Consider the following 25,055-nt stretch of genomic DNA (forward strand, 5'->3'; position numbering starts at 1 on the left):
ACGGTAGGGTGCCGAACTGGGATTGACATGTAAAACAAGCTTGTTTCAAATTTAAATAATAATCAAACAAAAAAACCCAAAACAAAAAATAAAAACAAACAAACAAAACCCAACCATTTCTTTATTGGTGTAGTGAATGCAAAAAAAAAAAAAAAACCAAAAGCAAAAGCAAAAAAAAAAAAAAAAAAAAAAACCAACAAAGATTATAACTTGATGGCATGTTTCAAGTGGTAACTCATTGAACTAGTATCAATTTGATGAACTTGCCACCCTTTTATTGTTCCTTTTAAGTTTTTAGAAATATATTTTAATATTTTTTTTCCTGGAAGATCCTGATCTGTTCAATATGGGTGTGTACTTTTATGCATTATACCTACGATTTAGACAGTTGGTTTCTCACTGTGTGAGCTTTAGTGGAAAGGAATATGGAAGTGTTGTTGCTGATTTTGAGTAAGATGGCTTGCCCATGAATAGATTAGACTGGGAGTTTAGTGGGCTTTTCTGTCATGGCGGGATTGCAGCACATGCACACAATGATGCTGTACCCAGGTATTTGCAATGACGAGCAGCAGCCATATTTGGCCTTCAGGTGTTGCTTCCTGACTCAGCATGAGTTTAACTGAAATAGTGCTTGCTGCTGTAATGTTTTTCTGTTATTTTTATGCGTTTTGATAACATAAATCTTACTCTTTCTAATTCATTGTTTTAATTCCAACTTCCTGTTGAATTTCCCTTACTTAACACTTTGAACACTACAGTGATTTTTCTATCAGTAGCTTCTTTTCTAGATTCTCTGAGGGCCTCCTATGCCTTTCCTGCCTTGGTGACCAGACTTAATCCAACAATTAATCTAACACTTCGTGAGTTTCAGGAGATGGTGATGGTAAATGGTGGGCATGCTGGATGGTCAGAGAATAGCCTTTCATCAAAGGTGTTTGAGGAAGATGTGTTAAAGGATGACGTCACTCACCAAAGCTAAAGGGAATGGTTAGAAAGAAGAGTATTTCAATAAATCATTGATGAGGGGAAACTCACATACTACATCCCTTTCCTGTTTCATTCCTGAAATAGTGACTTCCCACAATGGGCTAGACCTTACAAGAACAAAGTCCTAAAGATGTGACTGGGTTCTTGGAAGTCTATTTCCTTTCCATTTTCTTCCATGTGCTTAGGAAGATAAAATTCAGTTCAGAGCAGAATTTACTAGGAAGACTTGAGGCCCATAGTCTACATCCCTTGCTCTAGGCATCCTGACCAGTGGGCTTCTCTTTACTTGCCTTTTTTCCTTTCCTGTTCTTTTTCTTTTTCCTTTCTTCCTTTCAGACAAAGCATTGTTGTCTACCCCTGCTAGTCTGGTCCTCACTTTGTGGTCCAGCCTGGCCTTTGGTTCATGATCATCTCTCAGCCTTAGCTTCTTGACTATTATGAAGACTGGCATGTGCCACCATGTCCAGCCTAGTTGTTCATCTTAATGACTGGTATGGGATAAAACAAGCATTCTTCCTCTTCCCAAACTCAGTGTGGTTTACTGTGGTCACCTCTGGTCACTACCATATATGTTGATTTCACCTGTGTCTGTAATTCACTTTACCTGGACGTGACGTTAGATCTCAGAGACAGAGAATTCAGTCCCACATGATCGTGTCTACTTCAGATGCCCTAGGGAACTCTTAGAGTATAGGGTGGCTCAGGGCAAAGGGGACCAACCCTATATTCTTTGAGCCCTGGAGTTCTAGAGCTCCCTCAGCATCAAATGCTGCCACTCAGTGGGGCTCTGTGGACTGCAGAGGCCCAGCCCAAGTCAGGTTTACATTTACATTCGCTCACTAGTTTAGAACGCAGGAGATTTCGTACATTGTCATAAAATAGTTCCAACCCCTTAACAAAAGCAAACGATAAGAGAACTAGAAAAGGGGATTTGTAAGGTTGCATATTTAAATATGTATGTGTCCTTTAACACACAAAGAGGGCTCTGGGGAACCCTAATATCAAGAGTTGTGTGTCTGCAAATGTGATAGGAAGACACGGTGCAAGGTGCGGGCCTTACCCGAGACTTTTTCCTCCTCTCTTCTGCAGCCCTATGTTCTTCCTCTCATCCTTTCTTTTACAGTACAGCATTCTTAACTTTTTAATGCTGTTCTTAGAAAGAGATGGGAAGAGAGACAGAAGCACAGATAGACAGACACACAGAGTTTCCAACATGGCCTGGAATTCAGTGTGTGTGTAGTAACTTTCTATCCTTCCTCCTTAGTCTCTTGAGTGTTGGGATTGTAATTGTGCAGTTTTAAAAATGAGTTATCTTGAATGTTTTAAAAAGTCTGCAGGGATAGAAATTTTCCAAGCAAATCAATTGCATGATGTCTCAGTATTTAATATTTGTCAGAAATAATATGTGCATAGAAAAAAAAGACATTCCAAATGACAGAATTAACTTCAAGATGTAATAGAATACGTGCTGAATTCTTCTCACTTCTTCAAAACCATGTAGGTAATATATGCTTTGAATACTAAGAATGATGAGCACGAGTCTGCAATTCAGGCGCTCAAAGACGCTCACGAAGAAGAAATCCAACAAATTCTTGCAGAAACCAGAGAAAAAATACTGCTGTATAAAAGCAAGGTAACAGAGGAGTTAGACCTTAGGAGAAAGATTCAAGCTCTGGAAGCGTCTTTAGAAGACCACGTGAAGATGAAGCAGCAGGCTTTGACAGAGTTTGAAGCCTATAAGCACAGGGTTGAGGATATGCAACTCTGTGCAGAAGCCCAGCATGTGCAGCGCATAGTGACCATGTCCAGGGAGGTCGAAGAGATTAGAAGGAAGTTTGAAGAGAGGTTGCGGAGCTTTGGACAACTCCAGGTGGAGTTTGAAAAGGACAAGCAGTTGGCCCTGGAAGATCTGAGAACCACCCACAGACGGGAAGTCCAAGAGCTGTTGAAGTCGCAGCAGGACCACAGTGCCTCGGTGAGCAAGGGACAGGAGGAGGCTGAGGAGCTGCACAGGATGGAGGTGCAGGCCTTGAACAGCACCCTGGAGGAGCTGAGACTTGAAAAGAAAAAGCTCATTGAGGAATATGAAGGCAAGTTGAGCAAAGCTCAGTCATTTTATGAGCGTGAGCTTGATAATTTGAAAAGGTCACAGCTCTTCACAGCAGAGAGCCTGCAGGCTAGCAGGGACAAGGAGGCCGATCTTCGCAAAGAGTTCCAGGGACAAGAAGCCATTTTGCGAAAAACCATAGGAAAACTGAAGACTGAGTTGCAGATGGTGCAGGATGAAGCCAGCAGTCTTCTTGACAAATGTCAGAAGCTGCAGGTGGCATTGGCCACAGCAGAGAGCAACGTGCAGGTAAGACAGCAGGGCCGTTTAGTCTTAACTTTCTTTACAAGTGTTTGATGTGTACGTGGTGTGTGTGTGTGCATTCTCGCATCTGTGTGGGTGTGTGTGAGCGCATATGTGCACGTATGTGTGTATGTGGTGTGTGTGTGTGCGTGCGCATATGTGCACGTGTGTGTGCGTGTGTGCACGTGTGTGCCCATATGTGCATGCATGTGTATGTGGTGTGTGTGTGCATTCTTGCATCTGTGTGTGTGCATATGTGCATATGTGTATGCATGTGTGTGTGCGCACGTGTGTGTGCACACGTATGTGAGTGCGTGTGTGCGTATGTGTGCATGTGTTTGTGTGTGTGTGTGCGCGCGCGCGCGCGCGCATGTGTATGTAAACCTGAGGTTGACATTGGGTGTTTTCTCAGATTGCTCTCTATCTTCAATGTTGAGGCAGAGTCTTTTGCTAAAGCCAAGAGGACTCCATTTGCCATTTCAGATATTCAGTCTACCCAGCTTGCTCTGGACATTCCTGGCTTCTGCCTCCCTAGCTCTGACATTGTAGGTGGCTGCCCTGCTCAGCTGGCTTTAGCTGGGTTTTGGAGAGCTGAACCTTATCCAAACATTTGGATGGTAGATACTTCACCCATTGAGCAATCTCCAATCTCCCCTCTCCCGCCACTTAAAACAAAACAAAACAAAACAAAACAAAAAAAACCTTATTTTGGATTTATTTTATGTGAGTGAGTATTTTGCCCACATGTATCTGTGGATACTTGAGAACTGTACCTGAGTTCTCTGCAAGAGTAGCTCTTAACTGCTAAGTCATTGCTCACCCTTAGCCACTGTTTCATGTGTATTACTTCGTCGATGTGGAGAGCACCCTGGCTGGCGTTAGCAGCGGCTGTTAGTATTCATGCCACTTTCTTACACCTCTGCTTCCACCCGCTCCATCACTCCAGGCTTTGTCTTTGCCTTTGTGAGGTAAAAGACTGGAAGGGGCAATTTCTATCACCTTTACTTATTCTGTTAGAAGTTCACACATCAAAAAACCAAAAGGACAAGTTCAAAGCCTTGTTGGTTCTGTGAATGGATTTCACTTAAACAGTTTACTCTCACATTTCCATCAGTGGCTTGGGAGAGTTGAAATATCGAGACTTTTGATGTTTAGCCCCAGCACTCAGGAGGCAGAGCCAGGCTGATCTCTGAATTTGAGGCCAGCCTGGTCTACAAAGGATAACGAGGGCCACACAAAGAAACCCTGTCTTAAAGGCCAACCAACCAAAGAAACCAACAAAAGAATTTAATATGAGATAGCTTACATGCAGAAAAGATGCCAAAAGCCTCTACAAGTTTTGTTGTACTGGCACAGAAAGTTTCTTGGCCGTGTTAGTATGTGCAGAACATTAGAATTCATTAGGCACGGTAGAAATAGACTTCCCTAATTGGGTCATGTGACTTAAAATGTCAGATTGTGTTACCACATCTAACAGATTTAAAATTACGTAGTCCCAGTCACACAGAACTTTCCAGGGAGGGAAAAGGTGGTGCTTGTAATTTAAATAAGTTATTTAGCTTAGTGTCATGCTTGCATTTTGATTATGGCTATTTGATCTTTCTCAGGTCCTTCAAAAGCAGCTGGATGATGCCAAGGCGGGAGAAATAGCCTTGTTAAGCAAACACAAGGAAGTGGAAAGTGAGCTAGCAGCTGCCCGGGAGCGTTTACAGCAGCAAGCTTCAGACCTCGTCCTCAAAGCTAGTATGTCCCCCCATAGCTGGGTGCAGTACTCAGCTAAGACCAGCCCTTTGCTGTTCATTCAAAACAATATCTGTGTATTTTGAAAGTTCTGCTAATTTAATGCTTACCATCCCTTCTCATATTTTTAATTTAGACTGTATTTTTATTTTTAAAATATCTACTATCTTCGTGAGTAATTATGACAACGGAGTGATAAGATTGTCAACAGCTGTGGGGCACAGCCCCTTCCCCCAACCCTCCCCGACCCCACCCATTGTGGGGGTTCCTGTGGGGAGCCTGTGGGTTCCTTCTGGACTCTACTGAGGTTAAGTCAGGCCCTTGACCTCGCTGTAGAAAGAATTATCAGAATGAACCAGTTTGTTTCTCTGAGGAGGTTTTAAAGGTAGATTTTAACTCAGGCTCAACAGAAAAGAGGTGATCCCTGAACAAATAAGACACACCCACATGTGGGCGTGGGCTTCTCAAGGGAGAGCTGAGTCTTTTCGGTAGCCATGTTTATGATGATGTTGGTGTGTTTCCAGTTGCCGTCTTTGGAACTGTCAAGGAATTAGAGGTTGAAAGGGGGTTCCTGCGGTGTTCCAATCCAGGATTTTAGTTAGGGTAACATCCCCAAATCACACGAAGCAACAAAAGTTGCTGTCATTTATTTCATTTTTTTTTTTTTTCATAGTCGTCTTGTCCTGTTTTTCAATCTAGTCTTTATCTAAATCTCCCCTGCTGTCTGCCGCCTTTGTTCCCTGCATACAGATTCTTCCAGAAAGAGACAGAGAAACAGAGACGGAACGGACTGGGAGAGAAAGTAGTAAGCGGCTCATTGCTAGTCATGCATCTTCTCTTTCCTGTTACTCGCAGGGGACTTCGGCACGGGCTGCCGAGGAGCTGCCCCTACTTCCGCTTGTTTAGCTTGCATTCTTCTTCTTTCTCCCACCCCCACTCGTGGCCCACTCAGGCGTGAAGTACAGTTGGGACCTTAGAGACACACTTTCGTGTCAACGGACTTAAAACTTAAGGGGATTTTCTTTGTGGGGGGCGGTTTCTAGGTCACATCGGAATGCTTCAAGCAACTCAGATGACCCAGGAAGTGACAATTAAAGATTTAGAATCGGAAAAATGCAGAGCCAATGAGAGATTATGTCAGCTTGAAGAGGAAAGAGCCTTTCTGCAGAGCAGAACGCAGAGTCTGGATGAGGAGCAGAAGCAGCGGGTGCTGGAGTTGGAGAAGGTATCGTGATGGGCACGCCCCCCCACCCCCCCAGGACAGCAGCGAAGATCGGGTCCCGGCTTCTGCTGCACAGGAGCCACACACTTCTTAGTCTAGTGTTTGTGGGTTTGTTTTTAGGGAATGGGGAGAGGGAGGCTATGCAACCTTATGTGTGCATTCTGAACATTTGAGTAATAATCTATTTTATAAATGTCTAAGAATTTCAATTTAATTTAAACCAGAAATTGAGTTAACTCTTATTTCATTAGCATTTGTATTTTATTAAATATCATATTAAACATACATTTTTAAATAAGTGATGCATGCTATTGTATATTCCTTGGAAGCTTCTATTTCTTTTCCTTCTCTTCCCACCCACCTCCACTTCCTTCCTCTCTTTCTGGTTGGGTTTTGATTTTTTTGTTGTTGTTGTTGGTTTTGTTTTGTTTTGTTTTGAACTCGGAACGAACCCGTTACCTTATAAGTGTTAGGAAAATGCCCAGCATCTGAACTCTATCCCCAGGCGCACTTAACTTTTTATTTTGAAGCAATGTCACTTTAAGTCTCAGCTAAAGCTGGTCCTCAGTTTGTAATCCTCCCTGGCAGCCTCCCCAGTAGCTAAGACAAGGCCTATAACATGATGATTGGATCCTAGGACATTTTACAAAAGAAAAGAGAAGACTACAAATATCAAGTAGTGAAGATTCTTACAGCGGCATTGTGATTTTTCTAGACCACTGCTGCTTATTTATTGGATAGTTTCATAGAAAGCCATTAATCCCCCTTTCCTTTTCAGTATTTAGTTCCATTTAGAAGTATCTGCTATTGCTCTGTGCTCACTCCAGTTCACCTGCTCTTACTACCATGCCATAAGAATCTGGGTTTGCCTCAGTTCCCCCATCTGCAGTCGTGAGATTGGTGCATTTTCCACTGTACTGTGGGTACCCCACCCCACTCCACCCACGACAGCTAACAGTGTGTTCCACATCCTCTCATTTCTCTTCTGCCTCTTTGGCCTTTAAGTCTTACTTGTAAAATTTCCAGCTCTACCCATTCCATTTCCATTGATGTTTCCAGCAATGAAAACAATTAGTGTTTTCATCAAATCTTTCCCCTCTCACCGCTTTAATCCCATCCCTCTACCACTTGTTCCTCACAAATTCACGGGCTCTTTCTAAACCCACTGAGTCCACCTAATGCTTCTGTTAAGTATGTGTGTGGGTGCAGGGACATCCACCGGGACATGGGCGACCTAGTAAGAACTGCGTCCAAAATGACTGCCTCTTTCTCCCTAGCCGCCATCAATAGCCTGTAGCTCCTTAGCCAGAGGTGAGATTTTGTGAGCCTCTTCCCCATTCATACTGGGACTTTGGACGGCTTGGTCTTGTGTAGGCCTTGTGCGTCTGCCATAGTCCCTGTAAGTTCATGTTTAGTGGTCCTGTAATGGCCAGAAAACTTTCCAAAGCAACCCTCCACTCCTCCTGGCTCAGTTCCCTGACTCTTCCTCCGAGATGATTCCTGAGCCTTGGGGGTAGGGACAGTGGTGCAGATGTCCCTATAGGGCTCATCACTCCCCTGCCTCCTATCCTCTGCACTTTGTGACGTGAATCTCGACAGTAGTCTCCATCTACTGCAAAAGGAAACTTCTCTGCTGAGAATTGAGAGCCGCAGTAGCCTGCAGGTATAAGTATGGGGGGCAGTTTAAATCAATGTTAGTTGGACAGAATAATAGTAAGGTTTTCCCTGGGGCCTATGACCCGCCCAGCCATAGGGCCTTTGCCCACATAACACTACCAGACAAGAGTTCTGTCTTGTGGAACGAGTCTTAAGTCCAATCCGAAAGCAAATGGTTACTGCACAAACATTCCTGCCATCATCACTATTGCTCTTAGTTATGCCCCAGAACTTGATGGAAGGACCCTGCTTCTGCAGACACCACAAGCTTGAGTCACAGGGCGTACAGACATCAAGCCTGGTACTCACCAGCAAGTGCCATCCCTGCTGGCTAGCTTTCATGCTACCAGAGAGTTCTCTGCTTGCTACTGGGGTGGGGCGTAACCAATGCTGTTGCCCAGCTGTGAACCCTGCAAGCTACAGCAATGTTTCCTTGAGTCTCATATATTTAACTCTTGATGTCTCTGTTTACAGTTTTGATAAAATGCCATGGCAATATGCACAGGATTGAGAGAGAGAGGGGGAGAGAAAGAGAGAGACTTCTCATTCCCTCCATAATAAAAACCCAAGGTTATAGTAGTAAGACTCCTTTCATTGATTGACTCCTGCCTGTTTCTGAGCCCTCCCCCCCCATCTCTCTTCCCTCAGAATTCCCAGGCTCATAGCCTGTGGTGACTTGTGTGCCTTAGATGCATTAGGCCTTCTATCTCCCTCCATCTTTGCCTCCTGTTTATGTACTTTTTTGTCTTTCAAGTTCTGAAAGTCAGTGGAAATGGTTATGAACCCATGCTTTTGACAAGAGATGTAGATGAGACATCTTTGGATGCCTTCTGGGCCTGTGTAAATTGAGAGAACATATTATTACCAGCTCTGTATTTTCTCTTCCCAAATTGAAGTGATTCAAATTCTCATTCTCTCCCTCCATCCCTCCCTCCCTCTCTCCCTCCCTCTCTCTGTCCCTTCCTCTCTTCCTCCCCCTCTCTATCTACCTCTCTCTCCCTCCCTCTCCCCCCTCCTCTACCCACCCAAGTTATGCCCCTTTCCTGTATTCTCTAACAACATACAATAGATACCGTTTCCTAGAACTCATAAAACTATTGCCACTGTCTTTTTACTTCCGTTCATCACTGCACTGTGATTGGTTAAAAGCCACATAATTGGCACACCAGTTGTATTGAATAATATCATTTGAGTAGTTAATAGGTAAGATATTTTGTGTATTATACAAAAACCTTTATCTTTTAAATTTTCCATTGTACAAACCCACATTTGTTTCTTATACCACAAGAGTTCATTTTATTTCTAGGTTTAAAATATTTTTATTTTATTTTGTCCCAGCCTCCTTGTCACTCTGTGGGAACAATGACTGTAAGGCTTCAAAGTCTAGATCCCAAAGCAATTAACTTAGTTCATTCCAGTACATATGCCCAAGGTGTTCAGACATTGATAGCACTAACGACAAAAGGAGGTACCGCTTCTTAATCTTTATTTGTTTCCATTCAAGAAAGTAAACGAAGCAAAGAGAACTCAGCAAGAATATTATGAAATGGAGCTTAAAACCCTGCAGAATAGATTGGAAGGCGAGGCGGCCCAGTTGAACGAGGCGCATTTGAAGACCTTGGAAGAGTTAGCCTGGAAGCACCACGTGGCGATGGAGGCTGTGCACAGCAACGCCAGCAGAGATAAGAAGAAGCTGCACATGGTGAGTGCAGGCTTCGGTCCCCACGGCAGTCTGAACGGGTGAGAGTTTGCTGATGGGCTGGCATGACCCGTACTGCGGAAGAATAGTTGCTTGAGTTCCACGGCTCCTGTCTTGTCACCATGCTTAAGTCATGGTTCCAGGAGGAATGCCCATAAAAGTGAAATTTCTTCCCTGGCCTCCTCTTGAGACACCGCCTCACTATGTAACTCAGTCTGGTCTGGTCCTCGTCATTCCCCTGCCTCCACCTCCCAAGTGCCCCTCCCCACTGGTTTACATTAAGTTCTTGGTACAGCGTGGTTTATTAGGGCAGACTAAGTAATATAAGCCATGACAGACACATTCTTTGACCTGGGGCTTTTTTGTTATGAGATGACTGTACCACACAGGAAGCCTTAACTCTCCAGCGCACACATTTCTAGCAGATAGCTTCCTCCCCTGGGAGCATTTTTCATGCACGTGTGTTTTTATTTTCCTCCCTCCCTCCCTTGAATAATCTCCATGTAAATGATACTACATAATAGCCAATGTTACACAGTAGAAAATGCAAATTGTGTAACATACCTGTACCTGTACATTTAGCTCTTTGCTGGTCAGCTGTGGTGGCGTGGACCCTAAGTTGCACCTCAGGCACCTTCTCTGACAGAAGAGGGTGTGCTACACCACTAATGTTCCTGTACGGATCAAGTGAGAAGAGATGTTGAGTAATCAGATGTGTCCTAGCTGTGGTGAACTGGTGTTTGTTGTCATATGCCACATACTACAGTTATGCTTTACATGGCTTTTTTTTTTTTTATCCTTATGACAGTTGATTGGTTGCTGCACTCTGTGTACTAAGGGGATGTACTCAGTCACATACAATTTTTAAGGATTGGTTGGATCTCAAGTCTCAGGTCTGTCAAATCATACAGCATTTAAATGCCCTCATGCAGGTGTTTATTAATAAGGGTGCTAATGTTTTATATAGTAGCACTTTATAGTTTACAAGTGATTTTTCTGTGGTATATTCCTTGGTACTCATAACTTGGAGATTAGTATCATTTTATTATAAAATATATACTATATTTTATAAGCCTAAGTGGTTTTTCAAATCTATGAACCTGAGTAAGTGGAATAGATTGGATGTAAATTTGGATATTCTGCCTTAATACCCCTTCATTTGTGGCATAAGTACTGGAAGAAACATTTTAAGGTGTAAAATTTTAAGTGAGATTTTCTGTTAGAGTGTTACTTTTTCCTGAACAGAGATGACTCTTTTCCCGCTCCTTCTCAAGACTGACCGCCATTTCCTCTGCCAGCTCCTGTGTCCCATCCTTGTGTAGTCCTGGGCTTGCTTAAGTCCTGTGCACCGCTCAGGGTTACACACTAAGGCACGCAGTGGACACAACTGCTCATTATTTCCTCCCTTGCTATTGTTCATCTGCCTTATTTAGACATTCATTTTTAATTGATACTTAAGCAAGGCCCAGTGTCTCTTTCCTTCCTTACTCCTCCTCATCTCTTCACCCAGTAAATTCTGGATCTTGTGCTACCTGCAAACCTGCCTTAGCCCATGTACGGCTCTTTTACAGAATACTTTCTATGTGTTTATTTTAATTTTATATATGAGCATTCTGCCCGTACAAGTATCTGTGCGCCACATGTGTGTGAGGCCTCTTGAAGCCAAAGGAGGACATTGGAGCCCCTGGAACTGGAATGACAGAGGATTGTGAGCCACTGTGTAGGAGCTGGGAATCAAACCCGGGTCCTCTGGAAGAGCAGTCAGTGCTCTTAATTACCGAGTCACCTCTCCAGTGCCTTACTTACACTTCACAAAATCTGTTTCAGAGCACGATTACTGTTGGAAAGATGACTTGAACTTCCCTGTATGTGGTGAGCACATTCAAAAGCTCTGTGTTGTGTTGGAGGCTTCCTTGGGGAAGCAGTACACACAGGCTCACCCTAGAAAGGGAGCCTGTAACAGACTGAAATAACAATTACACAAGCGTCCAAGTTGGGGAAGCAGTGATTACTGGGGTTCCTAGCAGGAGCATGGATGGGGAGCCACGCAGAGCAGGAATGACTCAGAAGCAGCTGCATCTACCAAATGCCTACCCAGTCAAAGCTGCAGCTGGAGCATGCTCTGCCTGGGCTGCTGCAGTCAACTGCACAGGTCTTGGGGACTCAGGCTCACAGCTGGGCTGGCCAGAGTTCCTCACCCAGCCATTTTTCTGGCTTTTATGTAACTTGGGAGAAGCCTGTGAGAATGGCCCAAGTTTTCCTTTGCCACACCTGTGACTTTTTGCTTACCTGCCGAGGCTCATGAGCACCTGGAGAGAAAGTTTCTGTTTAGAGGGATTTGCCACAGACCCCTCTGGGCTGCCTTACCTGTACCACTTACCCAAACAGGTCATTTCTTACCTGCTGCCTCATTCCCTTCCTGCTGCCCTGTTAAGGTTCTAAGTGTGTGAGCTAAAATCAGCTTCCTTCCAGAACAGCCTTTCTCTAATGTCAAAGAGCATTTAGGGGAAACAGATGAGTGCCCGGCTCAGCCATCATCAGAGATGATCCCTGCTGCAGCCAATGGGGACACATACAGGACCCACAGCCAGACACCATGCAGACAATGAGCAACCCTGCAATACTCAGCCCTAAGTGGGATTTCTCCCTCAAATCCCTGCCCGCAGGGCTCAGGAAATGCTGTGGAAGAGGAGGGGCAGGAAGAGCGTAAGAGCAGAGGGGATGGCGGATACAGGGGTGGGGGTGGATGGCAGGGCCTCTAAATCCACGGTGAACGTGTGTGAACTCACAGAGACCGGGGCAGCACGCACAGGGCCAGCGGGGCTCTGCTCCAGGCCCTCTGCGGTGTACTGTGGCTCCAGTTCTGTGTTTTTATGGGATTCCTGGGTGTGGGTCTCTCGGGCCCTATGAGTTGTCGGTTGTTTTATTACTCTTTACTCTTTGGCTCTTTTAGCTCTTTTGAGGGGACCCCTCCCTCCCAGCTCCCAAATGAACCGCACACAGAGGCTTACTCTTACTCATAAATGCCCGGCCTTAGCTTGGCTTGTCTCCAACCAGCTTTTCTTAAGTTATCCCATCTACCTTTTCCCTCTGGGCTTATTTCTTTCTCGCTTCTGTATATCTTACTTTCCTTCTTACTCTATGACTGGCTGGGTGGCTGGGTGGCTGGGTGGCTGAGTGGCTGGTGGCCGGGTGGCCGGGTGGCTGGTGGCTGGTGGCCAGGTGGCCGGGTGGCTGGGTGGCTGGCGGCTGGCCCCTAGCATCTTCCCTCCTCTCTTTGTATCTTGCTTCCTCCTCATCTTCCCAGATTCCCCCTCCTGTTTATTCTCTCTGCCTGCCAGCCACACCTGTCCTGGTTCCTGCCTGGCTATTGGCCGTTCAGCTCTTTATTAGACCATCAGGTGTTTTAGACAGGCAAAGAATCACAAGCTTCACAGAGTTAAACAAGTGCAGCATTACACAAAAGCAACATGTCTTTACATGGTTACACAAATGTTCCACAGCATAAACAAAAATAACACACCTTAAAATAATATTTTACAACACTTCCTTTTATTGTGTTTAATTCTGACCTGTTTTTGTTTTATCTTATAATGTTATATGTTATTATCCCTAAGAATTCTGTTTGTTAGTTAGTTTGTTTGTTTTCTAATGAGAGACAAGGAGTGGATCTGGATGGGAGGGACTGGGAAGGGGAACTATAGAGACCAGGGGGCTACTTTCAATAAAAGAAAAAAGGTAAGAGTTATCCTAAGGGGCTTAGTGACTAATACATATATTTATGAAAGTGAAAAAGAACATTTAGCTAAGATGACCTCTCTGTTCCTTATTTATTGCAAAAGAACTGTATTTCCTACTGTAGCTATCGTTCACCATCTGAACAAAAGCACAGGGACAAGCTCTGCAGAGGTGAGGAGCTAGCACCCAAGACTGCTCTCATCAGACAGGGTAGCCTTGGGCTGGCCCCAGGAAATGGAGGTGCCAAGGCTTGATAATGACAGTACCTGCATAGCCCCGGGATCTTTGGAAGAAGGTGCGCACGCATCCAGGCCCCGGGGAGAAAGACCTGGGCATTGCCTTCTCCCTAAAGTTCCCCTCAGAGCTTACCAGTCCCCTGCCTAGATAATTCCCACTTCTCTATGTATGTCTAGTTTTGTTGAGTAAGTGGTTCCTTATTTGATACCTGTGTGTTACTAAGACAGAGACAGGCTTCATACTACATCTTGTTGTCTCTGAGGCCCGGGTGTTAAGTAGCATGCCTGGAAAATAGATAAGTTCTTTAGCAGTTACCATTGTAACTGATTTTACGGTCCGTTCCTTCATTTGGTTCCTGTTAATTCTCAACTACATTCCACAGCTGAATTATGCATTTCTGAAATGTTATGGGAATTTTTGAGTTTTAATATAAAAGAATGGAATATTCAAAAGAATGTTTGCTTTATCATGTTAAACTATCATTTCTGCCACTATTTTTTGGTTTCCTACCATAGCGTAGCCAGTGAGTGACACACCCTCATTATGAAAAGCATTATCTAATGGCTGCGTCAGTATGATTTGACTTACTCCATTTAGTACTAAATGGAGTCACAGTTAACTATGATATTATTTATGAGGAGAGATCATTTATAAAGTAAAATATTAAGGTGATAGTTTTTCTTGGAATCTCAAGGTATATAGTACTTCAATCTTACTAATTTTTCATTTCTTTCTCTTTCTAAGGAATTGGAGGAACAATATAAAAAGGAGAAGCTGAGTCTGGAAGAGGATAAAAATCAGCTTCAACTAGAGTTGGAAACCCTAAAGCAAGTGCTGGAAGACAAGCTGACTTCAGCCAATCAGGAGGCAAGAGCTCTTTAGGCCTATCGCCTACGTTACATGTTGTTACATGTTCGCTTTGTACTAACTTAATCTGGTGGCAGTATCGGTAGGTGAGCAAAACTGGCCAAGGGTCTTGCGTCGGTTGGTGCTGGATTTTCCGAACACCGTGCTTATGTCCCGTTAGGCAAACATTTACTATCGCAAACACTTCAGTGGCAATGGTCTTGTGGAGGGATGCAAAGCAATGGAGAATGCCCCTCACCTGGTGAAAGAGAAGTGGCCCTTAGCAGTGTAGCCTTCTCTACACTGCACCTCGTTTTAAAGAGAGGAGCTTTGTAAGGTCCAGATGCTGGCGTCTAAAGCAAGGGGTTGAATTTATATGAAAATATTATTTAGCCTCTTCTTTGGCTAGGTACAGTGTTAGAAAAATGTTAGAAGCAACCAAACCAAACCAAACCAACCAAAAAACAAACAAAAAACGGCCCCTAAGTAAATGTGTGTGTCAAGGCCTCTGCCTCCAGGGGGCGGTTGCTGCCTGCTTCCCTAATGTTTGCCGCCTTCTTTCCAGTTCATCCCTCTGTGGCTTCGGGGTGAGCTCCCTCTAACTCTCTGACTCGGTTCTTCCCTCCTCCCTTCTCACCTTGGCGGCTTCACTGACTTCACTGCTCCGCACAGCCCCCTCGGGCGCCGGCTTCTGTTACCCTGACTCTGCCCGCAGAGTACAGCAGGAAGCCTGCCCGGAGCGGGCTGATGTCTGTACCCAGTGTTCTTGGGTTGTTTTAAAGTGTTCATCCAGAGAAATTACAGAGTAGCCCTGCCTTGGAGAATGGTAGAAGCTTATGGTAGATACTGTGGCAGCCCAGCCTGCCTTGTGCTGTCCTAGCCACGATGACTTAAGCGTGCCCTTTCCCATCAGAATCTGCATAGTCGCAACCCACCCTGCTCTCACTGCAAGGCTCTTTCTTCCCTGGCCATCGGTTCTCATGCAGGCTCGACTTCCTCTCTCAAATCTAAACCGTTCCTGTCGCTAATTTCCCAACCTCCGTACTGAAGCTTCTTTGGGAAGAGTTGCAGTGGATATGTAACTTACTTTTCTCCTGGCTACATTTTCAATTATGTTTCAGTATCCTGGCAGTGCTTTGGAGCCACCATGTTACTATGGCTCCTGAGAATCTGCTTGGCTTATTGCCCCTGCTTTCCCGTCAGACCTCAGCCTTTCTCCTGTCCGCTGACTCTGAACTCCAGGGATAGGATTCCTCTTCTGCTTCCCGAACTTAAAATCAAGGATAGGCACATTTCCCAGTTAACCAAGGTTTCCATAGATCCCATTCATAAATCATTGGTGAAAAAAGATTATAACCACGTTATTATGCATGTGACTGTACTAACTGAAACACTGGGGATACTGTGAATGTTCTAATGTAAATAGGTGTATGAAATCTTAAGGAGTAATTCTTGAGAAATTTAGCACCCATCCATCAGTGGCTCTGAACGGCAATGATGTGACGGCAGAGCTGAGGAACTCGGTCTCAACTCTCTAAGTCACATGCCTCGCATGTCTCCCGTGGCCTCAATGTTAGTGCGCTCTATGGGAGCTACAGCAGGGCCTGTTTGCTTGTTCAGTTACAGATGAAACTTCCAAGAAAGAAAACATCCCCTGTGCACAAGACAAAGAAAGAGGAAGGAAGGCATAAACGGTTGATCAATTGGACAAATTCATGTCTTTACTACCATGAGAGTATTTACAAAACAGTGAGGGAAACAGGTACCACTATTTCGTTTTTATAAACTAAAAAGAAAGAAAGAAGAAGAATTTTAACCTCACTAAATTTAAGAGCTAGGAATCTGTAAAATGCCACTCCATGACCATAAAATTAACTGTGATAAAAATTGAGGCCGTGCAGTGTTGCTGAGTGTGGAGAGGGAGAAACACCCGGAAGCTGTGAGGTGATATGAAATCACTGATTTTTCTGGAAAGGGCTTAGCAGCCTGTGTGGGAGCCTCCGACGGGCATGCCCTTTGACAGAAGCTTCAGTTCTGTGTTTATCATGTAAGCAAATAGTAAAGGATTATTGAGAAAATGTCAGGACTGTTTACAGGAGAAATTCAGAAATAGCTTAGATTTGCACAGAACTCTTGTCTCTCCCAAAGAAAGGAACTCTTTTTCTAATTCACATGGCATCATCTGTGTCTCCTCGTGCTCTGGAGCTGTTTGCACTCCAGTGGGAACTGCCTGTTCCTCCTCATGGCCTACTCGTCGCCTGGTGATAGTACAAGGTCAAGAAAAGCTGAGGTACTGGTTTCTTTTACAGGTTAAATGCTTCCATACTGGGGTGTTAAAGGTATTTTATTCCTTAATCAGTAAGTATATATGGAGTAGTTTAGTAATTGGTTCATCCACTTATTTAGTAAATGTTGGGTGGTTCGTTGGGTACAAAGAGCTCTTAGGCACTGTGATTGCAGTGGCAATTAACGTGGTCCATGCGATGATGAGGGGTTTCACAAAATGAAGTATTTCTATGTCTAGTTAGATGCATCCTGCAAAAGGAAGATAAGTGATTGACAGGGGCTGGACAAGATGAGAAACTGAGGAAATATTATACAACGGCTGTATTAGATGGGATGTTTCAAGATGCTGTAGGAATGCCAGTGTAGACATGATGCCTTGAGGATTATAGTAGTGGTTTTGCTTACTATTTCCCAGGCTTTGATTTGTGGTTTTCTCTATCCTTAAGTCAAGTTAAGGCAGTAGACTCAAATTACTAAGTCACTGAAGAGTGTGGTAGAATTTGTCTGTGCTGTATACTAAGTGGGTTAAGTCGAAATTTCAGTCCAAATATTATTTTAGCTCAATTTAACCATCAGGGCTACAGTATTTTACGCTTCCAACAAATACAAAGACCAAAGAAGAAAGATTGTTGAGCTGCCTAGAAAGTTAGGCAGCCTCTGTGTCACAGGGGCCCTGTGTAATATTTTGACTGTTAGCATAATGGACGGCTGTTAGAAGATGCATGTGAATGCTTACTTCATGAACAAGGCTTACACTCATGTCTGTACTCACTATTTATAAAAGTTCACTCAGTGCTTCCTAGGGGAAGAAGGTAGAGAGGAACACACATGCGTAGAAAGGAATTCTAGGGAGGAGGTGTCCACCTTCTGTAGTCCCATACAGGTGATAATAAAAGAATCTAGATGTTCCATCTCTGTAGCAAAGAGTAGAAGTTCTAGTGCAAACCAACAGAAGGACAAAGGAAATATACTGACCCAAACTGGTTCAAATGTTCTGGGATAGTGTCAGTTTCGAGCAGACTGGATTCAGAGCTGGAGTTGGAGACACTGGGACTGGATTTCTTTCTCTCCTCTTGGATTTGCCTTCTTTGTATTCTTTATGTATTATTTATTCTTCAGCCATGCATTCCTTTGGGCATGGGCTGACAAGAACATCAGGAGGAGACCCATTTTCCTTTAAATCACCTCAGTTCTCCACGAATGACGTGTTCATTCCCATGACTGTTCCTGAATCATTCCCAGTAGCTAGAGAATGAGGCAACTGTGTTGGGTTAGACTCTGATCAGGCTGGTTATCTGGAGTTTGGCTGAATTCCTGCTGAGACCATAGGACACCAAGAAATAAGGAGAGAAGACTTTCCATGTGCCAAAAAAGAGATTTTGACAGTGACTAACAACAGTTGTTTTTAAAATGAACCCATTTGAATTATACTCAAAAAAAAATCAGCTATTGTCACTTAATTGAATTTTGTATTTTATTACATTTAACTATGCACAATTTAAAAGTTTTTGCTCATTTAAATATTAATTTCCTCTTTAATTAAATTCTTTATTTCTTTAATATAACTTTCCTTTATTCTTTATTGCTAGTTATAATACTGTTTTTCATAAATTTTGAATGTTGTATTCATGTAATACTAAGTCAACTGAAAACTTGCTAAATTGTGAAAGAATATTCCACATTGTTGAAATTGATTATTTTTCTTGTAAATTTAAAAAAAATTTTGTGTGTATGGGTGTTCTGCCTACATGTATGCCTCTGTACCACATGTGTGCCTGATACTGAGGAAGCCAGAAGAGGGTGTCAGGTCCCTTGGAACTGGAGTTACAGACAGTTGTGAACTGTTTTGTGGATGTTGGTAATTGAATCTGGACCCTGAAGCAACAAGTGCCTGTAACTGCTGAGCTATCTCTCCAGCCCTTCCTTAAAATAATAATAATAAATTTAATTCAGTATCTGACCATAGTGCCCAAGCTAGCCTGATAGCACGATGTAGCCTGAGCTGACCTTGAACTTCCCAGATGCTGTAATTGGAGGCATATACCACCATGCCTGATTCTGTTATTTCCGTATGGATTGTCCCTTATATCTTTTCTAGTTAGTATCTTCTCTATATACTTGTGTGTAATTATTAAAGTAACCCCACAAGATGGGGATTATTACTCCTGATTTTTATTGGCAGAGCCTGGACTTACACTATACTTCTTGCTAAGTTAAATAACCTCCCAGTTGTTACCACTATCTTTCTTACAGTCCATTTACCACTGTCTTGCACAATTATGGGCAAGCCAGGTCAGCACAAAAAGTTGAGAAGACACAAGTATGGAATACAGAATGGGGATGTTAAAACAGTGGCAGGTAAAGTTGTAGACCACTGTAAGTGGATGCTACATATGAACATGCTGGTAACCTTTAATAATCAGGAAAGAGTATTTTTATGAAAATTTGTATTTTTAAAAATAACTTTAAAGAACTTAAACAACTTACCAGGCTAGTTATAACCACAAAAGAAAATCATCACCATGTGTCTAGAGAATTAGTGAACTTTTCCTAAATTTTCTAATTTCTTGGCTATGAATTTATGTTAGAACACAGAAAAGGCGGGAAGTTCTTAAATCATTTTACAAAGTTTCTGGCCAATTAGAGATACTAACAAGATTACAGGATTGCACACTACAACCTCCAGACTCATTTAGCGTACATACATAGAGATACATATACACACACACACACACATATATATACATATACACACATAGAGATATATACATATATATATACCTAAATATATATACAGAGATATACACATAGAGATACATACATACACATACACATACACATACACATACATATACACACATAGAGTTACCTGCACCGAAAGAGCAGGCAGGCTGTGTGCCTGGAAAGGAATGTGTGTCACACTTCCTGTCTGTACAGACCTCCAGACCTCTATGGTTAGCTAGTGGCAGGCTCCATCCTCTGCTCCCCAGACAAGCTTTATTTATACAGGCAAGATTTCACCCCAGCAGAGGGTGCTGAAGGACGATTTTCATCTTTTCCTTTGTGAAATCTAGTTGTAAGAAAATATTTTCAGAAAAAAAATGTTCATGTGTTTTTAAAGAAGGCTTGCCTGTCTTCCGTTCAAATGCATTTTGACTTCATAGCATTTTCTTAAAATACTTAATTCATTCTTTGATTTTGGTTCTTATAATTAAATGGTTTCTGTCAACCTAGTCAACAAACCATCCTTTTGCTTCTGGTTCCGACTCAAAAGTTTCTTTCCTGGGGCAACTTGTGTGTGGAAGGCAGGAGCAACGATTGGTTCTCGCTGAGATTTATTGAAGAGATTGCCCGTGTTGATCTGAGTGCATGAAGGCTCAACTTGTGATTTACAAATAGTTCAACTTTAAAGAAAGCTTTAAAACAGTTTATTTTTTATCCTTAATAAAGTCTTTATCTTGCATCAGTTCCTTTTTACAGGTATTTTATTATCTGATCTAACCAGGAACTTACTTTAAACCAAGAGCCCAAGGGAAGTTGTGTCCATGTCCTTGCATTATGGTCCTGGGAAGTGGAAACTGTAGTCATGGAAGTATTTTTTAAAAAAATAAATAACAGATGGGTAAGGATTATCATGGCTAATGGCTAACCATTATCATGGTTTCTTAAAATTCGTAAAGAAGGGATTCATTCAGCGAAGCAAAAACTAAGGAAAACTCTCAAACTGTGAGACCGGAAGTGGTCTGCCATTGCTCGTCATATTAAAAACACACTCTGCTCACTCATAGATTGGCCGCCTCCAAGATCTGGTACGGAAAAGCGAACAAGGTCTCGGCTCTGCCGAGGGACTCATTGCTAGTCTTCAGGACTCCCAAAAGAGGCTTCAGAGCGAACTGGACCTGACAAAAGGCAGGCTAAAGGGGACCAAGGATGCCCTATCAAAAGTTGAGGTAATTGCTTACCTCTGCTGTAATCTAAACGCATAATGTGAAAATATAACTGGACCACTTTGCTTAGAGCCTGTGTAAGCATCATTATATACAATTAGTGTGTTAGTTCCCAGGAATCCCATTAAAAAGTAACGCAAATGCTGTGTATTGAACCCGACTGAAATGGGTCATCTCTTGGTTCTGGAGCTAGAAGTCTAGGATAAATTCTTATGTCTCTAAAAGGGGACCATCCCCCTGACCCCCACTTTTGTGGAGCTATTGGTAGCCCTGAAGATGGTTTTGCATTTAGTCACATCATCTCAGTCTCCACATTATCGTCTTACAAGTATGCTTGTCATAGTGGATTAGGGATTCAGTTGCTCCCATATGGCCTCATTTCAAGTAAGTAAAACTGCATAGGCGCTGTTTCCAGATAAGGTTGAATCCTGAGACAGACTGAATGTAAGGGCTGAGATTTCAGGAAAGCTTTTTACAGACACAGTTAAATCCAGGATAATTAGCATGTGCAAGTTCTTTTCCTGGTTGAAGCTGCAACTTTCATATATAGCCAACAAGAGTTCTCTGTGAATTACAAGTCTCAGAAGGCCCTGCCTTTCCCCTCCTATTCTTGGGAAATATAGCAAAGTTTCAGAACCTGTAAAGCTAGGTAGACAGTAGACAAGGGTTCTTCATATTCTCTCTGAGTGGTGAACTGGAATACGGGTTCCATAGTCAGGCGGGGCTGGTCCTGTGTGAATTCTGTATCCACCACTTACTGTGGCACTTTGGACAAAGATGCATGTTCTTTCTTGACACTTTAATAAGACAAAGAGCAGCATAATACTACTTTTCATGTCACAGTTATAATAATTAGATAAGCTGTGTACAGTACAGTGCTCAGCAAAGTGTAAGTAAGCACTTGGTTTTAGTAATAATATTAGCTTTTAGCTTAGAATTGGTGACACTTCAAGTGTGTATATACTTGAAATACCTCCTGTAATATGTGTATATGATTCTATTCATGTTTTACCTCAGGAATTTTACCTAGGGAACAATTGAGTGTACTTTGAATACGAATTGCAATGTGTTTTTGAAATCTGTGATAAAATAAATAGCTGGCATCTGTTTACCTCTATCTATACGATACAACGGTGCTAATATGACAAATAATGAGCCTGTATTAGAGTTACTTTAATATACTGTATAGTTAATGTCTGAGATGCAATTTCCACATAAGGCTAAGTGGACTGACTAATTCATATTAAAAGATGTTTTTGTACATTGGCAAAAGTAAAAGGAAGGCAGTATTTTAAACTGGTAAATCTATTTAGTTGACAGTTTCGTGTGTGTGTGTGTGTGTGTGTGTGTGTGTGTGTGTGTGCGCGCGCGCGCATGTGTGTGCATGCCTGAGTGCATATGTGTGTGTTTATATGTTACCTCACCTTGGTGCATGTACCCCATTCCTAACTGTAGCATTGTCCCATCCTGTAACTCCAGCCTCCAGCCCCAGGGGGATCCGATGCCTCCAAGGGCATCTGCATTCACATGGTACACACACACACACACTCTCTCTCTCTCTAAATCTTAATGCAGAATTTGTTTAAATAAGAAATATTTAAGAACTTCTACTCTATTTAATGCTATGTGTTATGGGAAAAAAAAATGATTCCTAGAGGATGAATGGTATTCTAGAATACATGCCCGAATTCAGTATTTAGTACTTGCCTTTTGCTAGCCAAGTGAGCCATACTGAATGGGAATTTCAATACTGACTTTTTTTTTTTTTTTTTTTTTTGTCATTAATATGAATACAACATCTAAAACTGCTCTGTCCTGTGCTGTTAGCCAGAGAGATATCCGGAAACATCCATCACAGTGACCACAGGCTAGCCTGTCACCTCCATTTTGCCTGGTGTCCTTGAGCAGCCATAGCACTGAAGTGGTCCGTAGTTGGTGGATTTTGTCCAGGTGCTCACCTCTAGCCACTGGTCCAGGGAATCGCTTTATTTATGCTAATCTACAAGGATTTCTTGTGAATCGTGTCATTTTCATAGCATTAAGCACATAGGCCTGTGGCTTAAGTTACATTAGAAAATATCCAGTCAACTTAAATTCCTCATAATTCCTTTAATCATATTGACTTGGTATGCAAATGTAATGAATAGGCTTTGGACAAATGGCCTGATTTTAAATATGAATGTGAATTAATTTGAGGAACATAGTTGCACGATGTATGTCTGTGCTAAAAAAAGAAAGCTTTATTAAACTAGCTTTAAACTGTTCAAAGGCTTTTAAAGGTTAAGGGACGAACGTGTTTCATGTATACAGTTGAAATGTCTTGACTAATTCTCCTAGCTAGCCAGCATTAGCAATGGCTGTTGTAAGGGTCGGCACAGTCTGTATAAGCATGCTGTTCATGACAAGCTCACCCTTGTGCAGACTGAGCGGTCCTCACTTGCGTTTCTGTCCCTCAGGCTGAGCTACAACAAGAGAGACACCAGCATGAAGAAACACTTGCTGCCATGAAGGAAGAGGAGAAACTGAGGGTGGACAGAATGGCCCATGACCTCGAGATAAAGTGGACTGAAAATCTTAGGTACACTGGCTCCGCAGTGTGGTCTTCCCAGTAGATGGCAGCAGGAAGTGCTCCTGTTGTAGGCTAGCAGTGTTTTAAGTTAATTTTTCTCAGTGAGCAAATGTAGAGAATTTAAAGTTCTCTTTTTTCCCCCCCTGTTTGAGTTCAGATTCACTCTTTAAATGTAATTTTCTTGAATATATGATTAAAAAAAGCAGGGAACTAACTTGAAATTAGAAGGCTGTTTGTTCTCATGCCAATGGTAGATTGACAAATGGTCTTGGCTAAGTTACCAGTTTTCTGAAAGTTAGCCTAGTACCACAGGCTCCCAGACTTGAGAATCCAATGAGCTTTCGGAAACGCTATGAAGCACTAGTGAATGTTTACCGAGGGAGATGACTCTCTTCACAAAGCAAATGCCTGCATTTTATTATAGACAAGAGTGCACTAAACTTCGCCTAGAGTTAAGGCTTCAACACGAAGAGGATAAAAAGTCCGCAATGTCGCAACTGTTGCAGCTGAAAGAGAGAGAGAAAAACGCCGCCAGGGATTCGTGGCAGAAGAAGGTGGAAGACCTTCTAAACCAGGTAGGTCTAGTCTCCACTGTGGGCGTTCATCCAGGTGGATAAGCACAGCCTACTGCATGTCAACTCATTGCATTTTGTTTTCTGTACGGCAGAATGTTTAAAACCACACAGACATATTCATATGAAACATGGTGCTAAGTAAATCTAGTGTGTCTGTGATCCTAAATTCTGAGATGATTTCATAATTTGTTTGGTTTTATACTTGAGCAGGACACATAGACTTTACATAGGAAGGTCAGCTCATTTTTGAAAATGGAAAATCATTTTGGCCCTAATGATGTCATCTAGGCAACAGAAGATGTTCATAACAGTGTCCAGATTTCCTAAGCACATTTACACAAGTGAGCAATTTCTGTCTTTTTCTCTTGTGGGTTTGTGCCTTAAGTCCTGGAAGAGTATGGCGTAAATGAAAAGTTGTATTTCTAGATCTATCTTATTTCCAAAAGATGTATAATTATAATTGAAATACTTTACACATTTCACTTACTCAACCTCAGATTTTATTGACTTTTTGTACTCTCCTGGTAAGCCAGTAACTGAAAGACTTGACTGTGTGTATCACCAAGCAAGGGCAGATGGTAAACTAATTAAATAGACTTCATTGTGTATATCACCAAGCAAGGGCAGAACTTGGGCATGGAGCAACTCCTGATTTAGCACTGAAAATCTGCTGATAGCTTAATCTTTTTTATTTTGTTTGTGATCACGAAGAATTTCAAAATAGGCTTTCTGTAAGCTAGTTTTTATGTATTAGAAACATTTTTGCCCTCTTAGGAATGCTTGAGGCCTGTCCGTTTGTGTCTGGTTTCTATAATTTATAATGAGTCTCTGAAAAGGGTGTACGTGTGTGTGTGTGTGTGTGTGTGTGTGTGTGTGTGTGTCCAAATCATTTGGAACCTTTGAAAGAAGTAAATTCTTACTAGAGGTTGGCATCATATTTGCACAGCTTACTGGTGACCCTCTGTATACTTCTTTTACATTCACATTTAGGGACCAAAATGGAGCAGATTTTCTTGAGTGGACTGCCCTACCCTTCTGTCATGCTCTACATGTAGCAAGATGTATTTGGTTCAGTTTACATAATAAACTTTCTGATATTTTTCAGTCTGGCTTTGTATTATAAAGAAGTCTCCCCATTTTTCTTTAAATTTATTTTTATTCTTTCCTATTACATGCTATTTCTTTGTGTATGTGCACCCATGT

The 25,055-nt window shown here is 42.4% G+C and overlaps 1 protein-coding gene across 1 annotated transcript in view; it reads left to right on the forward strand.

The window, feature by feature from the left end:
* The window catches only part of Fam184a (family with sequence similarity 184 member A), a 97,482-nt gene that overhangs the window by 38,416 nt on the left and 34,011 nt on the right, over positions 1–25,055 (forward strand). The window contains exons 2-9 of the mRNA XM_051175510.1: positions 2,489–3,343; positions 4,945–5,080; positions 6,121–6,302; positions 9,460–9,657; positions 14,374–14,496; positions 20,550–20,711; positions 23,165–23,286; positions 23,702–23,852. Coding sequence (XP_051031467.1) covers positions 2,489–3,343; positions 4,945–5,080; positions 6,121–6,302; positions 9,460–9,657; positions 14,374–14,496; positions 20,550–20,711; positions 23,165–23,286; positions 23,702–23,852 — 1,929 coding nt within the window. The remainder of the gene's footprint in view (positions 1–2,488; positions 3,344–4,944; positions 5,081–6,120; positions 6,303–9,459; positions 9,658–14,373; positions 14,497–20,549; positions 20,712–23,164; positions 23,287–23,701; positions 23,853–25,055) is intronic.

The sequence above is a fragment of the Phodopus roborovskii genome, unplaced genomic scaffold (assembly GCF_943737965.1).
Source record: "Phodopus roborovskii unplaced genomic scaffold, PHOROB, whole genome shotgun sequence".
Lineage (NCBI taxonomy): Eukaryota > Metazoa > Chordata > Mammalia > Rodentia > Cricetidae > Phodopus > Phodopus roborovskii.